Source organism: Sus scrofa, chromosome 4 (assembly GCF_054392235.1).
Source record: "Sus scrofa isolate SSC_HxYL_T2T_F1_AM1 chromosome 4, Sscrofa_HxYL_maternal_Yorkshire_Landrace_v2.0, whole genome shotgun sequence".
Classification (NCBI taxonomy): Eukaryota; Metazoa; Chordata; class Mammalia; order Artiodactyla; family Suidae; genus Sus; species Sus scrofa.
Window position 1 is genome coordinate 71,589,871 of NC_139386.1, and position 17,650 is coordinate 71,607,520.

Genomic DNA, 17,650 nt, shown 5'->3' on the forward strand with positions numbered 1-17,650 from the left:
TGAAGTTTATGTGTTCTTAATACTAGTGCATCTGTTAGGATGTTCCAGATACATCAGGTGATAGAAATTCATCATAAGGATACATAAGGAAGAGGGGGTTCTATTTCAACCTAGTTCCCTGGAGCCAAACAAACAAGGATTATGTGTCAAATGCCTGTGCTCCCTGCTTGAGAACTTTGCCACTGGATGTTTCTAGGATCTGGTGCCACCACTCCTGATACTGCAAACTTACTGATCTCTTTTTTGTGTCTCAAATGCATCCCAGAGGTGGGATCAGAGTGCATCAGCTGTCAGCCACTGGCCAGGAGAGTGAGCCTGGCTGGGCAAGGCTCATTTGCCATTCCACTTGACCTTGACCGTAGTCCACTGACTGTCTTTAAGTTAGGTGTGAAATTAGGTGTGATCCCAAGGGAAGGAGTAACATGACACCACTACCAAAAAAAAAAGTCTAACATTGAAAGATTTTATGGGTCTATTCTATAAAACATAACTCTTATGTCGTTCAAATTGTCAAAGCATATTACAGAGGTGGGAAAAAAATCCCTAATTACTTCCATTAAGTTAGCATAGTGTTGATACCAAAATCAGACAAGAGTGATTCAAAAAGAACATTATTTTTTAAGATTAATTTTTAAGAGCCTCCCTTATGAGCATAGATATAAAGCTCCAAAAGATAATATTAGTATTTGGAATCCAGTTGTTCATTTTAAAAAATTGCACTTAAAAACCAATTTATTAAGTGCAAAATAAAAAGCAAATTTGTATTATAAAACAAGTCACTGTGTGTGTGTGTGTGTGTGTGTGTGTGTGTGTGTGTGTGTGTGTGTAAATGCAAGGTGGAATGAATTCCAAGGAACTTAATAATGGCTACCAGGGCAGATGGGAGGTTTGGATTGGAAAAGAATTGGGAGGGGAACTTTATTATTTCACATCCCCAGTAATATTTTAATTTTTATAAACATGGATTCATAAACTAGTTATGTAACTTACAAAGAAATGTAGAGTTTAATAATGGAATCAATTGTGAAAGATCATGCCAGGAGCCGGGGGAAAATCTAGAGCTTTCAGAAGGAGGTTGAGGAGGACACTCAAGTTGCTCATAAAACATGATCTTCTGATGGCGAGATCAAGGCATACATAGCAATGATTATGGCAGGCCTTGAACTCCAACAACATGGTCTTAGGTATTATGATGACTGACAGAAGTCAAAGACAAATACTGTATGTTTTTACTTATAGGTGGGATCTAATAAACAAAACAAGTGAACAAATATAACAAAACAGATTCATAGATTCAGGGAACATACTAGTGGTTACCAGAGGGGGAAGAGGTTGGGGAAGGGGAGAAATAGGTGAAAGGGGTTAAGTGGAACAAACTCCTAGTTATAAGGGATGTGATATACAGCACAGGGAAATAGTCAATATTTTATAATAACTTTGGTGTGTAATCCATAAAAATACTGAATTACTATGTTGTAACCTAAAACTAACAAAATATTGTAAGTCAACTATACTTCAAAAAATTTTTAAATGTATATAGTTTGATTTAAAACTAAAATGAAAAGGCAACTGAGAGGTCACCCTTCTCTTCTGCAACAAGGACCCTGAGAACCAGACAGATGGTAACAAGTTTGAGATGTTGTTCTCTTCCTGAATTCTTTTTTCTTCTCATTAGACATTTAATAAATAGTCTTAAAATCAATTAAATTTATTTAGTCTTGTCTTATTCATGTGGATGCTATGATACATAAGGATTAGTCACCAAATTTACCACCAGACCTGATGCTAACATTATAGGAGCATAACCTCATTTGTCCTATAAGGCCAGGGGACAAGATATCAGCATAACATGAGTAATACACATTAATAATTACCGTGAGATTAGTTATCTGGGATATCCTACTACCTCTCTATTACATCTTTAAACTGTAATTTATAACATCCATGCAGCCTTTCCTGACAACTTTCTATAGGCGGAGTTGGAAATATCTGATTTACAAGCACCCCTACCTATAGGCAGCTGGTTGCCCAGTCATCTCTCTAACCTCAACCCATATTCAGACCTTTGATTCCTTCATCTTAATCCCATGAGGTTGCCACCTAGCGGTTAAAAAAAACAGATAAACTAGAAAGGAACCCTCAATTCATCTGTGATAGTTGTACACAGCTAGGTTTTCTAAGTTACAGTAGCTACTTCACTACCCGAAACTTTCCTGTTTGTGGTCCTGAATTATTGTTCACCACTTCACAAAATCCTGGCTATCAGATCACGAGAGAGTAAGCTTTCCGTTTGGTAAAACAAATGAGGCATTTGGAAAGTATTCGGTTTTACATGCTGAATAAAGGGCTCTTTGGTTTTGGTTGCTGGCTAGCCTACCAGTATAATTTATGGACTTGCAAAAAGATATGACTTTTCATGGGCTTTCTTAAATGGCTTTCCTTATTCTTTGTTCTTTGATAAATAATCAAAGGGTCATGAACATATTTCTCAAGTCACACTTGAGAAATTCTACAAGCTGAGGTGAATTTTTTTGTGATAAAAATGACAAAGCTGGGCGTTCATGTTGTGGCTCCACAGTCACAAATCTGACTAGTATCCATGAGGATGCAGGTTCAATCCCTGGCCTCAATCAGTGGGTTAAGGATCCGACATTGCCGTGAGCTGTGATACAGGTCACAGACGCAGCTCAGATCCTGCATGGCTGTGGCTGTGGTTTAGGCTGCAGCTGTAGCTCCCATTCAACCCCTAGCTTGGAAACTTCCATATGCCACAGGTGTGGTCCAAGAAAGAAAGAAAGAAGTGGGGGGAGGGAAGGAAGGAAGGAAGAATGGAAGAAAGGAAGAAAGAAAAAAGAAGAGAAATCTGGGTTTAAACAGTCACTTCCAGGGCTGAAGAATCCCAGAGGTGATTCCATATTATCCTATACTCGCTGAAGAGGAACCAATTGCCAAAGTGAATTATCTATTATCTTTAAAAAAAGAAAAAAAGAAAAATCTTTCCATGGCCGTAAAGCAGCTACAGATTGCTGTCTTTGCACTCTTGAGGAGTTAACAGGGCCCCAGATGGAGGTGTTTTTCAGCAAGCTGTCAGGTAATCCATCCCTCAAAAACAACCGCATCATCTCTCGGAGTTGTCTTTCTTTGCCAAGAATTGTGTTGGGACAGGTGGGAAAAGCCAGGACAGGATGAATCTGGGAAAAACAAAGGTCCGAGAAATGTGTAACAGAAATGAAAAAAAAAAAAAAAAAGGAAAAAGAAGGGGGGTAATGACATTTAAATTCCAAAGATCATATTTGCAGTTGTTTTACAGTGATTTGATTTGATTTTTTTTTTTTTTTTTTTTTTTTTGCTTTCCTTCTGCTTTCTTGTTCTTCCCAGAAAAATAGATTTTGTGACATGGATGGTGAGAGGTTGTGTTGTGTGATTGTTGAGGAAACCAAAGCTATAGAGCCATGTTAGAGTAGCAGTGTGTAAAACATGCTAAATTATCATCAGCAAGCCAGAGGTCTTTTAATTCACACGCCTAAAGGAGGTATAATGGGATCATATGAAAGAACAAAGCTGAAGTGACTGGAAATGCAGAGTCCTCAAGAATGTCCAACAAGGGAGTTCCCTCCGTGGCGCAGTGGAAACCAATCTGACAAGCATCCATGAGGATGCAGGTTCGATCCCTGCCCTCGCTCAGTGGGTTAAGGATCCGGCCTTGCCATGACCTGTGGTGTAGGTTGCAGACATGGCTGTGCCTGTGGCGTAGCAGTGGCTACAGCTCCAATTCAGCCCCTAGCCTGGGAACCTCCATATGCCACGGATGTGGCCATAAAAAGAATTAAAAAAAAAAAGATCCAATCTGGAAGTTTTTCTTGGGCTCTGATGTTCTCCATATTCATCTTACCTAGCCTTCATGACTGCTATTCATCTAAGCAGTAAAACCAGGGAAAAGCATGCAAATTTTATCTTTATTCTGGTACAGCTTTGAGGCTGGAGGGAGAATTTGTGGCTGAACTGCTGGAGTTTTGTGCTTTATGTGTGTGTGGTATTGGTGACATTCTACTTCATCTGCAGTTATCGTAAAATGCCATAGAGGATTATGGAAAAGATTCCTTCTTCTTAAATACTTACTGTTTCCTTACCTTTCCTCTGGAAACCAATTATTCTTAATGATCTCCTTTATACCAAACCATTAGTAAATATGTAATAAGTATATACTCTATGCAAAACACATGGAACAGTTGTGATAATTACATACTAGAGCTATGCTTCCCAATCTGGCCTCGTCACAACATCATTAGAAAATGCTAGGGAGTTCCCGTCATGGCGCAGTGGTTAACAAATCTGACTAGGAACCATGGGGTTGTGGGTTCGATCCCTAGCCTCGCTCAGTGGGTTAAGGATCCGGCGTTGCCATGAGCTGTGGTGTAGGTTGCAGACGCGGCTTGGATCCCGCGTTGCTGTGGCTCTGGTGTAGGCTGGCAGCTACAGCTCTGATCAAACCCCTAGCCTGGGAACCTCCTTATGCCACGGGAGCAGCCCTAGAAAAGGCAACAAGACAAAAAAAAAAAAAAAAATGATAACACCTGTCTGGCACACCTGGGGGAGGGGGGAGGTTGCCACGGCAGAGAACTCTCTGGCGGAAAGCCGGACACCTCGAGTCTTCTCGGGCAATTCAGAATCTATACTGAGAATCTTTATGGATTGTTCCCTATAATTTCAACTCTGGTAAAATTTTAATGGCTACAAAAATTGATTTTAAATTTTTATCACTTTGAAAATTTTGCATAATAGACCATAATGGAAAAGAATATGTAAAAGAATATGTATATAAATGAATCACTTTGCTGCATACCAGAAACCAACACAACATTACTATCAACTATACATCAATAAAAAATAAGTTAAAAAAATGTATAGGGAGTTCCCGTTGTGGTGCAGCGGAAAGGAATCCAACTAGTATCCATGAGGATTCAGGTTTGATCCCTGGCCTCCATCAGTGGGTTAAGGAACCAGCGTTGCCGTGAGCTGGGATGTAGGTCGAAGATGCAGCTTGGATCCCGCATGGCTGTGGCTGTAGCATAGGCCAGCAGCTGCAGCTCTGATTCAACCCCTAGCCTGGGAACCCTCATATGCAGTACCTGCGGTCCTAAAAAAAAAAAAAAAATAGCAGTCTGTATTTCATAGCACACCTGCAACCAATTGTTTGCCCTCTGACTTGGCCCCACATATCAGATCAAGAAATAAGATGCTCCATAGAGATGGGCTTATCTTACTGTTCTCAATGTGGGAAGAATCCAAACCAGGAATGTTCCATTGTATATGGATTTCATAGGTCCTCTCATCAAAAGTTACATTCTTTTTCAGCATTAAGCTAAAAAATTTAAGAATTAAGGTTTTGGGGGGGTTTTTTTGGTCATCAGGAATTTTTTTTCTTGGTATCAGCTCTGAGGTATTTATGGAAGTTCTCGTCCTGTTGCCACTGTTCCTATGTTTGGGGCCTTTCTCTGCTTCAGTGTGAGTTTGTAATCTTGAAAAGATGATTTTAAAAAGAAAGTGAATAATGTTAAGATGGAAGGAAAAAAGACCAACACAGAAGTTCCCATAGGGTGCAGCAGGTTAAGGATCTGATGTTGCCGCTGCTGTGGCGTGGGTTGTAGCTGCAGAGCAGGTTCAATCCCTGGCCCGGGGAACCTCCCCATGCCATGGGTGCAGCCAAAATTAAAAATTCAAAAGACCAGCACAATTAGTGACAAGAACAGGATAAAATTTCTGCTGGCCTGTCCAGAGTTGTGCTGTTTTTCTTAAATGCGGAGATAGTTTTTTAAAAGTTAAGAAAATAGAGATGGCTATGTCTTTATTTCTGAAAGGTAAATATCACCATTTTTCCCCTTTCTTATAGTGATAAGGTGATAAGACTTATTCCCAACACGAAAGATGAAGCATATGCACTGAAGAAAATGTACCACCACCTGAAGGTAAGCAGGTGTCTGCTCACTTGTCATTCCGCTGATGATGTGTTTACAGTCTGCGGACTGGAGTGGAATTCTTCCCTTCATTAGTCAAGGAAAGAAAATGCTAAGAGAACTTAAAAGTGTTTTTTAAGGATAATTAAGGTTGCTCAAAATGTATATCCAAGCAGTTATCTATTTACTAGTTCACTTATTTATTTTCCCCCTTCCTTAGTAGAATGGAAGCTTCAGGAGAGAGCTTATCTAGTTTTGTTCAGTTACTCCGTTCTCAATGAGTATCTTGAACATCCTAGAAGCTCATTTTTTTTTGAATGAATGAGTCGATTTGGTTTATAATTTTCCAGAGCTTCACTTCTCCTTGAAATCTTCCTGCTGATCAGCGAGACACATTCCTTCTAATTAAAACTTCAAGCAGACGTGAGTTGACGAAACTAAAGCTAGAAATTCAAGTTAATTAACTTTGCTATGTTTCAGTGGGTCCGATAAGAGAATTTTGTTGGCAAAGGTTGAAGGGCTTTGATTATTCAATCTTTGATGAAGTCTATGGATTTTAGACTTAGAGGGCTTCTCATCTCCCCATTACCACATATAATTGGGTGTTAACTTTAGCTAAAAGCTCATGATGCGAAGGGTGTTGATGAACGCCAGTTTTTCCATGCCTGCTAAGACCAGAAGCATCCCATAAAGTTTGTGATGGTTTAGCTTCATTTTAATGGATGCAAAGCAGGTTGCCAAGGAGGCCTCATTGACCTTCACTGAGGGATGGACAGACAAGTGTCCCAGGACAGAAGTACAGTCCTCCCTGGAGATGGTGTTAGGGGAAGGACAGAGGGATAGGCTGGAGGGCTTCTGGAGATATTTATCATTACTGACTTTTTGGTCTTTTATTTTGGGTTTGAGTTTCTCTTTGACATCTTCCCCTCAGATACTGAATTTATTTGCAAATGAAGTTTTGAAGGTTTATTGATTGCCTTCCTTCCTCCTTGTCCCCAGCACCCCCACCTAACACACACACACAGTGTCCCGTGTAAATTTGGGGTCTCATTGCAAGGGCCCAGAGTGAGGGTGCAGGAGCTGATCACACACTGCTGTGATCGTAGCCAATACCAGAGGCGCTTGGCCTGCCGGGCACATCCTAAACCTCCTCTCCCTCAAAGGGATCACTGCTTCTGGATACTGACATTGACCATCCTCTGGTCACGTGTGATCATTAACCCCACAACAGCCTTTTCAGCAGCAATACCCAAACGCTCTCTGACAGCCCACCAGGGACTCAAAAGTTGCACAGAAACAAAGCAAGTTTCACATAGCAGTTTCTGTCTCTGTTGACCCTGGGCTGTAGAAATATCACTGGTAAAATAAAATAGCCCCTTTAACATCTTAGAGGGCAGTATTTCAGGGAACAACTATTCGGAATCAAATATTAGAAAAGAGGCTTTGTCAAAGGACTTCCCCCCCCCACCCCACCCCCCGGTTTGTGAATTGGTTTGCATGGTAGGCCTTACAAAGTCATGAAGACAAAATTGCATAGTTCAGTATGTGATGATCACTTACCACTATCAAAAGCAGTAAAATTATATCAGTGAGAACTGTGGAGATTACTTACAAGTCATAGATCATCGTGGATCGGGAGTTCCTGTTGTGGCTCAGCAGATTATGAACCCAACTAACATCCATAAGTATGCCAGTTCAATCCCTGGCTTCGCTCAGTAGGTTAAGGATTCAGCATTGCCATGAGCTGTGGTGTGGGTTACAGATGCGGCTCAGATCCTGTGTTGCTGTGGCTGTGGTGTAGGCCAACAGCTGCAGCTCCAATTTGACCCCTAGCCTGGGAACTTCCATATGCCACGGGTGCAGCCCTAAAAAGCAGGAAAAAAAAAAAAAAAGAAAACCAATCATAGATAGAACCAAAAGATGTTGAGCATAGATAGGACAGTGGGCATTGATGACAGACATTGATGACAAACATTTACACTGTGCCCTTTTTGTATTTAAAGAAAAACGTTCCTGTGTATCGCTTTCATTTGGTCCTTAAGACAAGGGAATAAACTGGGGTAGGAAATGGTTGGAAGTGCAGGAGCTGAGAAGAGAACTGAGCTGGGGAGGAGGCTGGGGAGGAAAGAGGGGAGCAGAGGGAGGGGGGAAGGGAGTTAATATTCGAGTGTGGACGAAGCTCTAGGGAGTCCACTCCACAGGGAATTACATCCAGCCCCTTGCAGTCACTATGTGCCAGTCCCAGTCTAAGTGTGTGACTTGCCTCATTTGTACCAATCTATGGCTTGGGTACTGTTATTGCTATCTTATAGATAGAGAACCTGGGAGAGACGGAGGGTAAGAAACTTGGCCCCAGGTCACAGTGCAAAATCTGCACACACACTACCAGGCAGTGCCAAAGCCACTGGAACCCAGACGAAGCTAGAACCCAGATGAAGAGGATCAGAGCCTCTAGTCTGACTTTGCAGGGCAGTGGAAGCTGGTCTCCGAGTGTGATCATTATCCTGCTCTTGGTTCCATTATTCCTTGAGTCAGGGGTCACCAAGACCACCTCTGTGTTGAGTGATTTGCAGAAGGACCCTCACAGCTCAGCTTATAGTCCTAATCAGACTTATAACGTGTTATAGCAAAAGGATACAAAGCAAAACCAGCAAAGGGAAAAGGCACGATGGAATGATGTCCAGGAGAAACCAGGCTCCTAATGGAATCACGTGGGATGTTCTTTTTTTTTTTTTTTTTTTTTTTTTGTCTTGTCCTTTTAGGGCAGCACCCACGGCACATGGAAGTTCCCAGGTTAGGGGCCAAATTGGAGCTGCAGCTGCAGCCTAGGCTACAACCACAGCAATACCAGATCGAGCTGCCTCTTTGACCTTCACCACAGCTCATGGCAATGCCGGTTCCTTAACCCACTGAGCGAGACAAGGGATTGAACCTGCATCCTAATGGGTGCTAGTCAGATTCATTTCCACTGAGCCACGATGGGTACTCCCACGTGGGGTGTTCTTAATTCCCTCAGTAACAAGTTGTGATGAATGACGCATGTGAAGTATTGGCTACTAGGGAAGCTCGTTGTAGACAAGGCCTAGGATTTTATTGGGCCTCATCACATAGGCCCCTTCTGCGTCCCACATAGCAAAACTCCAGATTTCTGAAGGCAAGCAGACATTCAGCACAATCTATACTGTTTGCACAGACACTTGGGGTACAGGGAGCCACTCTTCTCCGTGATTATGGTGGAAACCCTTCCACAGTCTAAGTTCCCAGGCCACTCTTGCAAGAAGATGTTTCTAAGGTTAGCAGTTTGGGGCCTGCTATATTAACTCTTTGCACATTTCATTTCTTTTACTAAAGAAATAGTTTTATCTGGCTGGAGTTTGAGACACTGAGCTTAAATACATTTCTATCTAAAAGCATCATGTTAATGTCATTTTAAATTCAAATGATTTCATTGCACGATCCTCTTGCATGGCTAAAAGCAGCAGTTGGGGCCAGGCAGAGAAAGCAGCCTGCAGAGAAGAAAGAATATGACTGTCTGTCACCTGATGCCCTGTGGAGCTGATGGGACAGAACTGGAGCCATTGTTAGCCGCTCCTTTGCACACCCTGTGCCCTACCTCCAAGGGGAGAAATGGGGAGGGCTTGCTGGGAGGCCTTTAGTTGCCTTCTTTCCCCACCTCATAGGGTGATAGACAGAATTCTAAGATGGCCCCAGGATTTCTGCCCTATGGTGAATACTCACTTCATAACCCTCCTCTGAGTGTGGGCAGCAGGTCTGTTAATATGTTGGGATAGTCATTCTCTTGGGACAGAATGTATTGTGCTGCAGAAGGGTAATGACCTGGGGTGGGCCTGACCTAATCAGGTGAGCCCCCCTTAAAAGCAGAGCATGTTCTCCAGCCATTCCCAGAGGAAGAAGTCAGATGCTACTGCCGGCGTGGAGGGAAGCTGAGATGTTGCCAACTGTCCGTGGGAGCCATGTGGTAAGGATAGTGCCTGCTTGGATGTGAGAGCCATCCCCAGCTAATAGGCAGCAAGGAAACAGAGATGGTTGGTCCTTTAACCACAAGGAACTGAATTCTGCCACAATCATATGAGCTTGGACGAGGACCCTGAGGTCCTAGCCCAGCTTGTCCCTTGATTTTTGCTTAGTGAGACCCTAAAGAGAAAAATCCAGCCAGCTGTGTCTGGACTTCTGACCTTCAGCACTGTGAGATGACGAGTGGGTGTCGTTTTAAGGTGCTGAGTGTGTGATACTTTGTTCTACAGCGGTAGAAATGACTATGCACAGTAAGATAACATTCCTGCATCTTGGCTTTTGATGGCTCTTGGTTTAACAGCATGTATGAATGCTTTAAGTTAATTTTTCTGATTTTACTGGCCATAACCCAGCATTCTGGGAAAAGTGAAAGGCAATTGGAATATAAGCTTAGGCTAAATTCACAGTGCCTTATCTGAAACCTGAACAAATGCAAAGTGTATGTGCAATGTTGAACGGGATCTGAGAAGGTACAGTCAGAGCATAGCTAATTAGACAGAGAACTGCTGTTACAAAGCTGGTTACTTTCCTAATTAAATTTTATGGTTTTGCTGAAGAATTAAAACAAGAAAGTTAAATAGAAAACCATGCCTCCAGAGAACTGGATTGAGAAAGCACCAACCAATTAAATTGTTAATTAAGAGCATAACCATGATTTAAATAAAGTTATGATGGAAAGAGGACAGTTTGCAGGTGAGTAAAATTAGAGTCTGAACACCATGTTCTGCCTACATTTCTTGATGAAGTCTTTGTGCTCTGAAGGAATAGAAATGGCTTTATGTAAGATCACAACGTTTCTCTTACAGTATTGACACATCCTTGTTGAAAGAAAAATTAATGTTTGCTTCCAGTTTTCTCATCAGAGATCTGTAGGATAAACAACTTCCCTGTGTTCAAGAGCTGATCATTTTTTCAAACAAAAACATAGCCTCAAAAATATGAGTCTGGGAGTTCCCATCATGGTGCAGTGGAAACGAATCCCACTAGGAACCATGAGGTTGGGGGTGGGATCCCTGGCTTTGCTCAGTGGGTTAAGGATCCGGTACTGCCATGAGCTGTGGTGTACATGGCAGATATGGCTCAGATCCCATGTTGCTGTGGCTGTGGTGTAGGCCAGCAGCTGTAGCTCCAGTTGGACCCCTAGCCTGGGAACCTCCATATGCAGCAGGTGCAGCCCTAAAAAGGACAAAATGACAAAAAAAAAAAAAAAGTCAGCTTGTCAGTTGTCATTGAGTGACATATCAAGAGCCATAAATTTCCATGGGAAAAGGCTGCACTTCATAGGAGGGAGGCTTCATCCTTTCTCCTTTGCTTGGTTGTGAACTTGGCTGCTGCCTTTCCCAGGTGTGATCGCCCTCCTCAGCACTGCATTGTAGTTGACTGTGCTTTTCTCTAACCCCTCTTGGTACCCGCCCAAGTCATGCAGCTGGACCTGCAGGAACTGAAGGACACCTGTGGTCCCTAGGAGCTTATAAGACAATTAACCAACCGGATGGTTTGATGGATTGGGAAACTTGAGAGGAAGAAGATGGGTAATAGAATTCTTGCTATGGGAGTTATTCTGTGTTTCATTAAAAACTGATTGTGCCATTATAAGATCTCTTAAGCATGGCTGAGAGAGGCAGAATTCTGAGATGGCCTTTAAGACTCTTAGCCCTGGGGATGTTTCCTCTTGCCGCAGGTTGAGGATACAGCGTTGCCACAGCAGGTCATAACTGCAGCGGGTGCTCAATCCCTGGTCCAGAAACTTCCACATGCCACAGACATGGCCGAAAAAAAAAGAAAGATTCTTAGCCACACCTTCTCCCAGCTATTCCATCAAACACTATTCTAGGTTCTGCTTTAAAAGGATTTTGCAAAATTTTAAGTCCCAAATCAGTTGACCTTAAAATAGGGAGATTATCCGGGTGGGCCTGACCTAATCAGGTGAATGCTTTAAAAAGACAGTGTTCTCTCCACTTGGTTGCAAAAGAGGAAATCAAAGTAGGCTCCTTCTGGCCTGGAGAAAATCAAACATACAAGCTAAGAGCTTCTAGGTAGCAAAAAATTGCAGGAGGCCTCTAATTATTGACAGGTGTCCTCCGTTGACTAGAAGGAAAAACAGGGACCTCAGTCCTACAACCACAAGGAAATAAATTTTACCAGAAACCAGTGAGAATATGAGAGGATCCTGAGCCCCAAATGAGACTGCAGTCTATGCTAACACCTTGATATCAGCCCTTGGATATCCTGAGCAGAAAATCAAGTCATTTATGACCTACAGAAATAGTAAAAACTTGAGCTGCTAAACTTGTGATAACTTAGCAATAAAAATCTAACAAAATGGCCTCAAACAGCCAATGGCTCAGCAAGCTAGCTGATGATACAGAGAAGCATTACAAATGGTATTAAAAGATGAGAGTGAAGAAGAGACCAAAACTTTGATCTGTCAATATGTTTGGGATAAGAAAGACCATTTACATTTTGTTGTTGTTGTTAAAGTCTTTGTAAAGTAATGAAGCAACATTAATTGGCTTTCTCTGTCATGATGTTTGAAAGAGAGACAGCTCCTTAAAATCCTGATCGGTGCCCACATGCAGTTACGGATTAAATTTCAGGAATACAAATTTCAGACATGGTGTGTAGTTTTCTCCCTCTGTGTGGCTGTTGGTAATGAGTAAACTCAATTTAAAAAAAAATGAAGAGAAGCAATACAATATGTGGAGAAAACAGGAATACATTAGAAACATTCTTGCAAAAGTAAAAAAAAAAAAAAAAAACCCTACAGTGTTTTATGATATTACCCCAGATCTTTTATTTTACTTGCTCAAATAGTTTGACAGCATGAACTTGGACTAACTGCCAAATTTTAATTTGGCCATGTTTCCTTTCTGTTTGCAAGACTTCTCAATTTTGATGTTGAAACATGTTTTGAGATGTTTTTACACTTTAAAAGTAGTTATTCTTACTGGATGATGGCAACTGCTATTCCTAAAGTGCTTGTGACTGGATGGTTTGAGAGGCCAGGTCCAGCACAGTCTCCCATAGAAGGTGATCAACCAGCCTCATTCATGTGCCTGCCGTCACTCTCACGTCTAGTGGTTGGCTGTGGGCTGGGATGACAGGACAGCTGGACCATGGGTCTCCCATGGTCTAGCGGGGTCACAGGGGATCCAAGAGCAAGAGAGAGCAAACTTACAAAGTTTCTTGAACCAAAGCTTGAAACTCAAGATATACTTCAGCTACATTCCACCAGCCAAAGGAAGTCGGAGGGCCAGCCTAGATTCAAGGAGTGGAAAAACAGACTAATTCTTTGTAGATCACCCTTTGTGTTTATTCTTGTGATTTCCACAAGAATTGGAGGGCGTGGTTTTCTCCTTGTCACATGTGAATCTCACTCTTTCCACTTTTAAGGAACATGAACATGGGACAGAGGATAGAAAAATAGATGAAGTTCCTTATTCAAGGACAGAGATGAGACTTCTTGGTCACTGAGAGGTTTCCTATCAAGTGTACAGACTATACTTTTGGGCCACGTCTTGGACTCATGAACTCACAGCAGCCTATTGCTCAGCCACAGGGCTTGAATCCAAGCCACAGTTATGACCTACGCTGCAGCTGTGGCAATGCCACATCCTTTAGCTCACTGGAGCCAGGGATTGAACCAGTGCCTCCATAGTGACCCAAGCCACTGCAGTTGGATCCTTAACCCATGGCATGTGTCACAGTGGGAATTCCTGCTTGATTTTAAAAGTTTCTGGCTTTTTACCGTATTTTCTTTTCTCTAGCTGCATCAGTGTGGAGTGATTTCCCCTGCCTTACCTGGTTTTAGAGGTCTTTTTTGTAAGCAGGATGGAACCTTTTTTAGAGAAATGAGCACCAGCGTGTCAATGAGTACCAATGACTAACAGGGATTGACTATCACCATCCAAACACTTATTAAATATTTGACCTTGTGAGGTCTTGTACAGGTCAGATGTGAAAGAAATTAGCCTGGTGATTAATGACAGTCTGACCCCTGGATTTAGGTTCTAGCCTTTATGTCCAGACCCTCCCACATCACATGAGTGTCAGACAAATGACCTGATTTCTCTGTGCCTCCACTTCCTAATCTGTAATGTGGGCAAATCCAGAAAGACTCAATAATCCTCACATTTGTCTTAGCCGATGGCTGTAACATAGATATCTTTACACTGCAGCAATTTGTTGACTGGTTGTGTCTCCCTCCGCAGATTGAGACCCTGCCGAGAGCAAAGACTCCTTAGCATTCTATTTGGGTGGGATCAGTGTCTGACTCAGTCTTGCTTCCCTGGTACCTGGCTGTAGTGGTCACTCAATGTACCTTGAACAGATGAGCCCATAGAATTCATTCATTCAACTACTTACCTATAATTGTAATACAAGCAACTCGACTTGGATTCTAATCAAGAACATATGTGTGACTGAATATATTGCCAACAGGGGGAGTTCCTGTCATGGCACAGCAGAAGCAAATTTGACTAGGAACCATGAGGTTGCAGGATTCAATCCCTGGCCTCGATCAGTGGGTTAAGGATCCGGGTTGCCAGGAGCTGTGGTGTAGATGGCAGATACAGTGTTGGATCTGGCATTGCTGTGGCTCTGGAGTAGGCTGGCAGCAACAGCTCCAATTGGACCCCTAGCCTGGGAACCTCCATATGCTGTGGGTGTGGCCCTAAAAAGACAAAATACATATATATTTTTTTTTCCAGTAGGGTCCAAAAAATAGAAACAGGAGTAGAAATGAAAATCACTACAGAATGATGGGTTAAGGGACTATCAAGGAATGGGCAAAGGTGTGAGGTAGAGGAAGTTATATCTCTTCAATTACAAAAGAAGCTGGATAAGGAAGTAGGGTTTCTATAAGAACTTGATACAAAGTTTCTTGAGTTCCCTGGTGGCCCAGTGGGTTAAGGATCTGGTGGTGTCACTGCTGTGGCTTGTGTTTGATCCTTGACCCAGGAACTTCTCCATGCTGAGGACTCAGCCAAAAGAATTTTTTTCTTGAGCGAATCATCTGTAAAATCTACCATTTTCTGCTAGAGCTTCCAATCCTAAAAACTTTAGGATTTTGCCTTTGGGCATTGGCTAATTTCAATGAATACAATAAAGCTAATTAGCATAATTTCAATTTGAAATATTGTAATTTGAAAATCAGAGCTCAGGTGTTGTAGGCGTCAATGTGTTGTTCATATAATTAAAGATCTCTATATCTCTTTAAACCTCTGACATGCTTGATTTACACATCCACTCCTTTCTTATAACCTAAAAACAGTTATTAGGGATGCCTATGAGGCAGTTCTCTGTGCCCTAAAAAAAATTCACAACAGCTTTTGCATATTCATCAACCACCAGCACAAAGACTTGACTTGATTAAAGACATTTCCTGTTTTCTACCATTTTGTTTTTATAGCTGTTCAACTGTGATTGGAATTCCCACGGTCCCACAAATACATCTCTTAGATCTTTTCCTGATAATTGCATCTGCTCTCAGGCCATCTTATCCCGAGTGCTCTATTCTCTCACATTTTAGTCACGTTTTGAAAATGGACTGATCTGGGCTGAGAATCAGCATCATATTCATGAGAAAAGAGGTCCACGGAGCATGGGTCATCATCTCGCAGGAAAAAGATGTTGAGCCAGTGCAGGGACTGGTGATCTTTAAGAGGATACATCCCACGTCTTGTTTGTTCACTCCCTGAGAGACTATCAGGGTCACAGGCAAAAGATGTCTTCATGTTGATGGACTAGGCTGAGACTAGTGGTGGTACCCAAGGAAGCCAGCCTTGGGCGCTCAGGCAAGGAGTGAGTGGGTGGGAGGATAAGCAACCAAAGGGCAGGCTGTATTCTTCTCTCATTCAATAGGCACCCCCACTCCTTGCCCTACAACCCAAACTACCACAGCCAGAGCCTAGCTTAATGCAGACAGCCCATTTGTTTACGCAATAGGATCAGTCAAGGTCCGGTCAGGAGACAGAAATCACACAAGGTTTTTGAACAGGAAACGTTTTTATATGAAATAGCATTAACTAGTACATGGTGAGTAAGGACTAAAAGGTATAAGACAGAAAATATAAGCAGAGAGAGCAGCTACTGCCCCCAAGATGAGAAGGAAAACACAGGAAGGGGTTAAACTTGACAGCCTTTTTCACCACCCTGCCCCCTACCCCAAGGCTGAGATTCAGCCCTCCTTGGAGTCAGTGGCCCCCTGAGTGATGGAGAAACTCGCCAGGCAGGGTGCCAGCAGGCCAGAGCTGATCTGGAAGAAGCTGCTTGCTGTGGTGTCAGAAAAACATACCAGAGAGTAAGTGCAAGTGGGACTCGCATGTGCCACTAAAAGCCATGTCATAGGAGCAAAGAAAGCAAGTGGGAGCAGGAAACAGAAGCTCCTTCCTCTGCTGTCTCGCCCTCTCCAGCGCACTTTTGACAAAGCCTGACCCCTGACCAGCTATCAAAGGAGAAATGTTTACCAGGTATAGCTCACAAAGTCTCACAAAGCAGCACCAAAAGGGGGTGGATTGGGAGCTGAAAGGCAGTGTATTAACACGCAACCTTTGCTAGTCCCAGAGCTATGGTAGTTAGCAAGATAAACTAGGGCACCTCTGCTCACTACCCTACGACCTGAAAAGGAGCGAAAAGGGGGTTCTCATTGTGGCTCGGTGGTAACAAACCCGACTAGTAACCATGAGGATGCAGGTTCGATCCCTGACCTTGCTCAGTGGGTCAAGGATCTGGTGCTTCCATGAGCTGCGGGGTAGGTTGCAGATGTGGCTGAGATCCAATATTGCTATGGCTGTGGCAGCTCCGATTCAACCCCTAGCCTGGGAACCTCTATATGCCACAGGTGCACCCCTAAAAAGACCGAAAAAAAAAAATCCAAAGGGGAGAGAGAGTGCAAACGTCATGGCAAGGGGCAGCTATCAAGAAGAATGACAACACATCCTTCTACCCACCAAAAAAGGAGAGCGAAGGGATTTCACAATTGGGCTACACTTCCTGGGTGTCAAGCTCTCTGCTAAGTACCAGATATTGCTTATTGACATGGGCTCCACAGTTTAAAGAAAGGCTGGGATTCTTTTTTTTTTTTTTTAATTTTATTTTCCCACTGTACAGCAAGGGAGTCAGGTTATCCTTACATGTATACATTGCAATTACAGTTTTTTCCCCCACCCTTTCTTCTGTTGCGACATGAGTATCTAGACATAGTTCTCAATGCTATTCAGCAGGATCTCCTTGTAAATCTATTCTAGGTTGTGTCTGATAAGCCCAAGCTCCCGATCTCTCCCACTCCCTCCCCCTCCCATCAGGCAACCACAAGTCTCTTCTCCAAGTCCATGATTTTCTTTTCTGAGGAGATGTTCATTTGTGCTGGATATTAGATTCCAGTTATAAGTGATATCATATGGTATTTGTCTTTGTCTTTCTGGCTCATTTCACTCAGTATGAGATTCTATAGTTCCATCCATGTTGCTGCAAATGGCATTATGTCATCCTTTTTATGGCTGAGTAGTATTCCATTGTGTATATATACCACCTCTTCCAAATCCAGTCATCTGTCGATGGACATTTAGGTTGTTTCCATGTCCTGGCTATTGTAAATAGTGCTGCAATGAACATGCGGGTGCATGTGTCTCTTTTAAGTAGAGCTTTGTCCAGATAGATGC

The 17,650-nt window shown here is 42.6% G+C and overlaps 1 protein-coding gene across 4 annotated transcripts in view; it reads left to right on the plus strand.

Moving 5' to 3' along the window:
• The window catches only part of CPA6 (carboxypeptidase A6), a 250,013-nt gene that overhangs the window by 93,978 nt on the left and 138,385 nt on the right, over positions 1–17,650 (plus strand). For all 4 annotated transcript variants that reach the window (XM_085022215.1, XM_085022217.1, XM_085022216.1 and 1 more), the window contains one exon: positions 5,891–5,966. Coding sequence is in view for 1 of the 4 variants with exons in the window: in XM_021089270.2 (XP_020944929.1) it covers positions 5,891–5,966 (76 nt within the window). In the remaining 3 variants the exon portion in view is untranslated. The remainder of the gene's footprint in view (positions 1–5,890; positions 5,967–17,650) is intronic.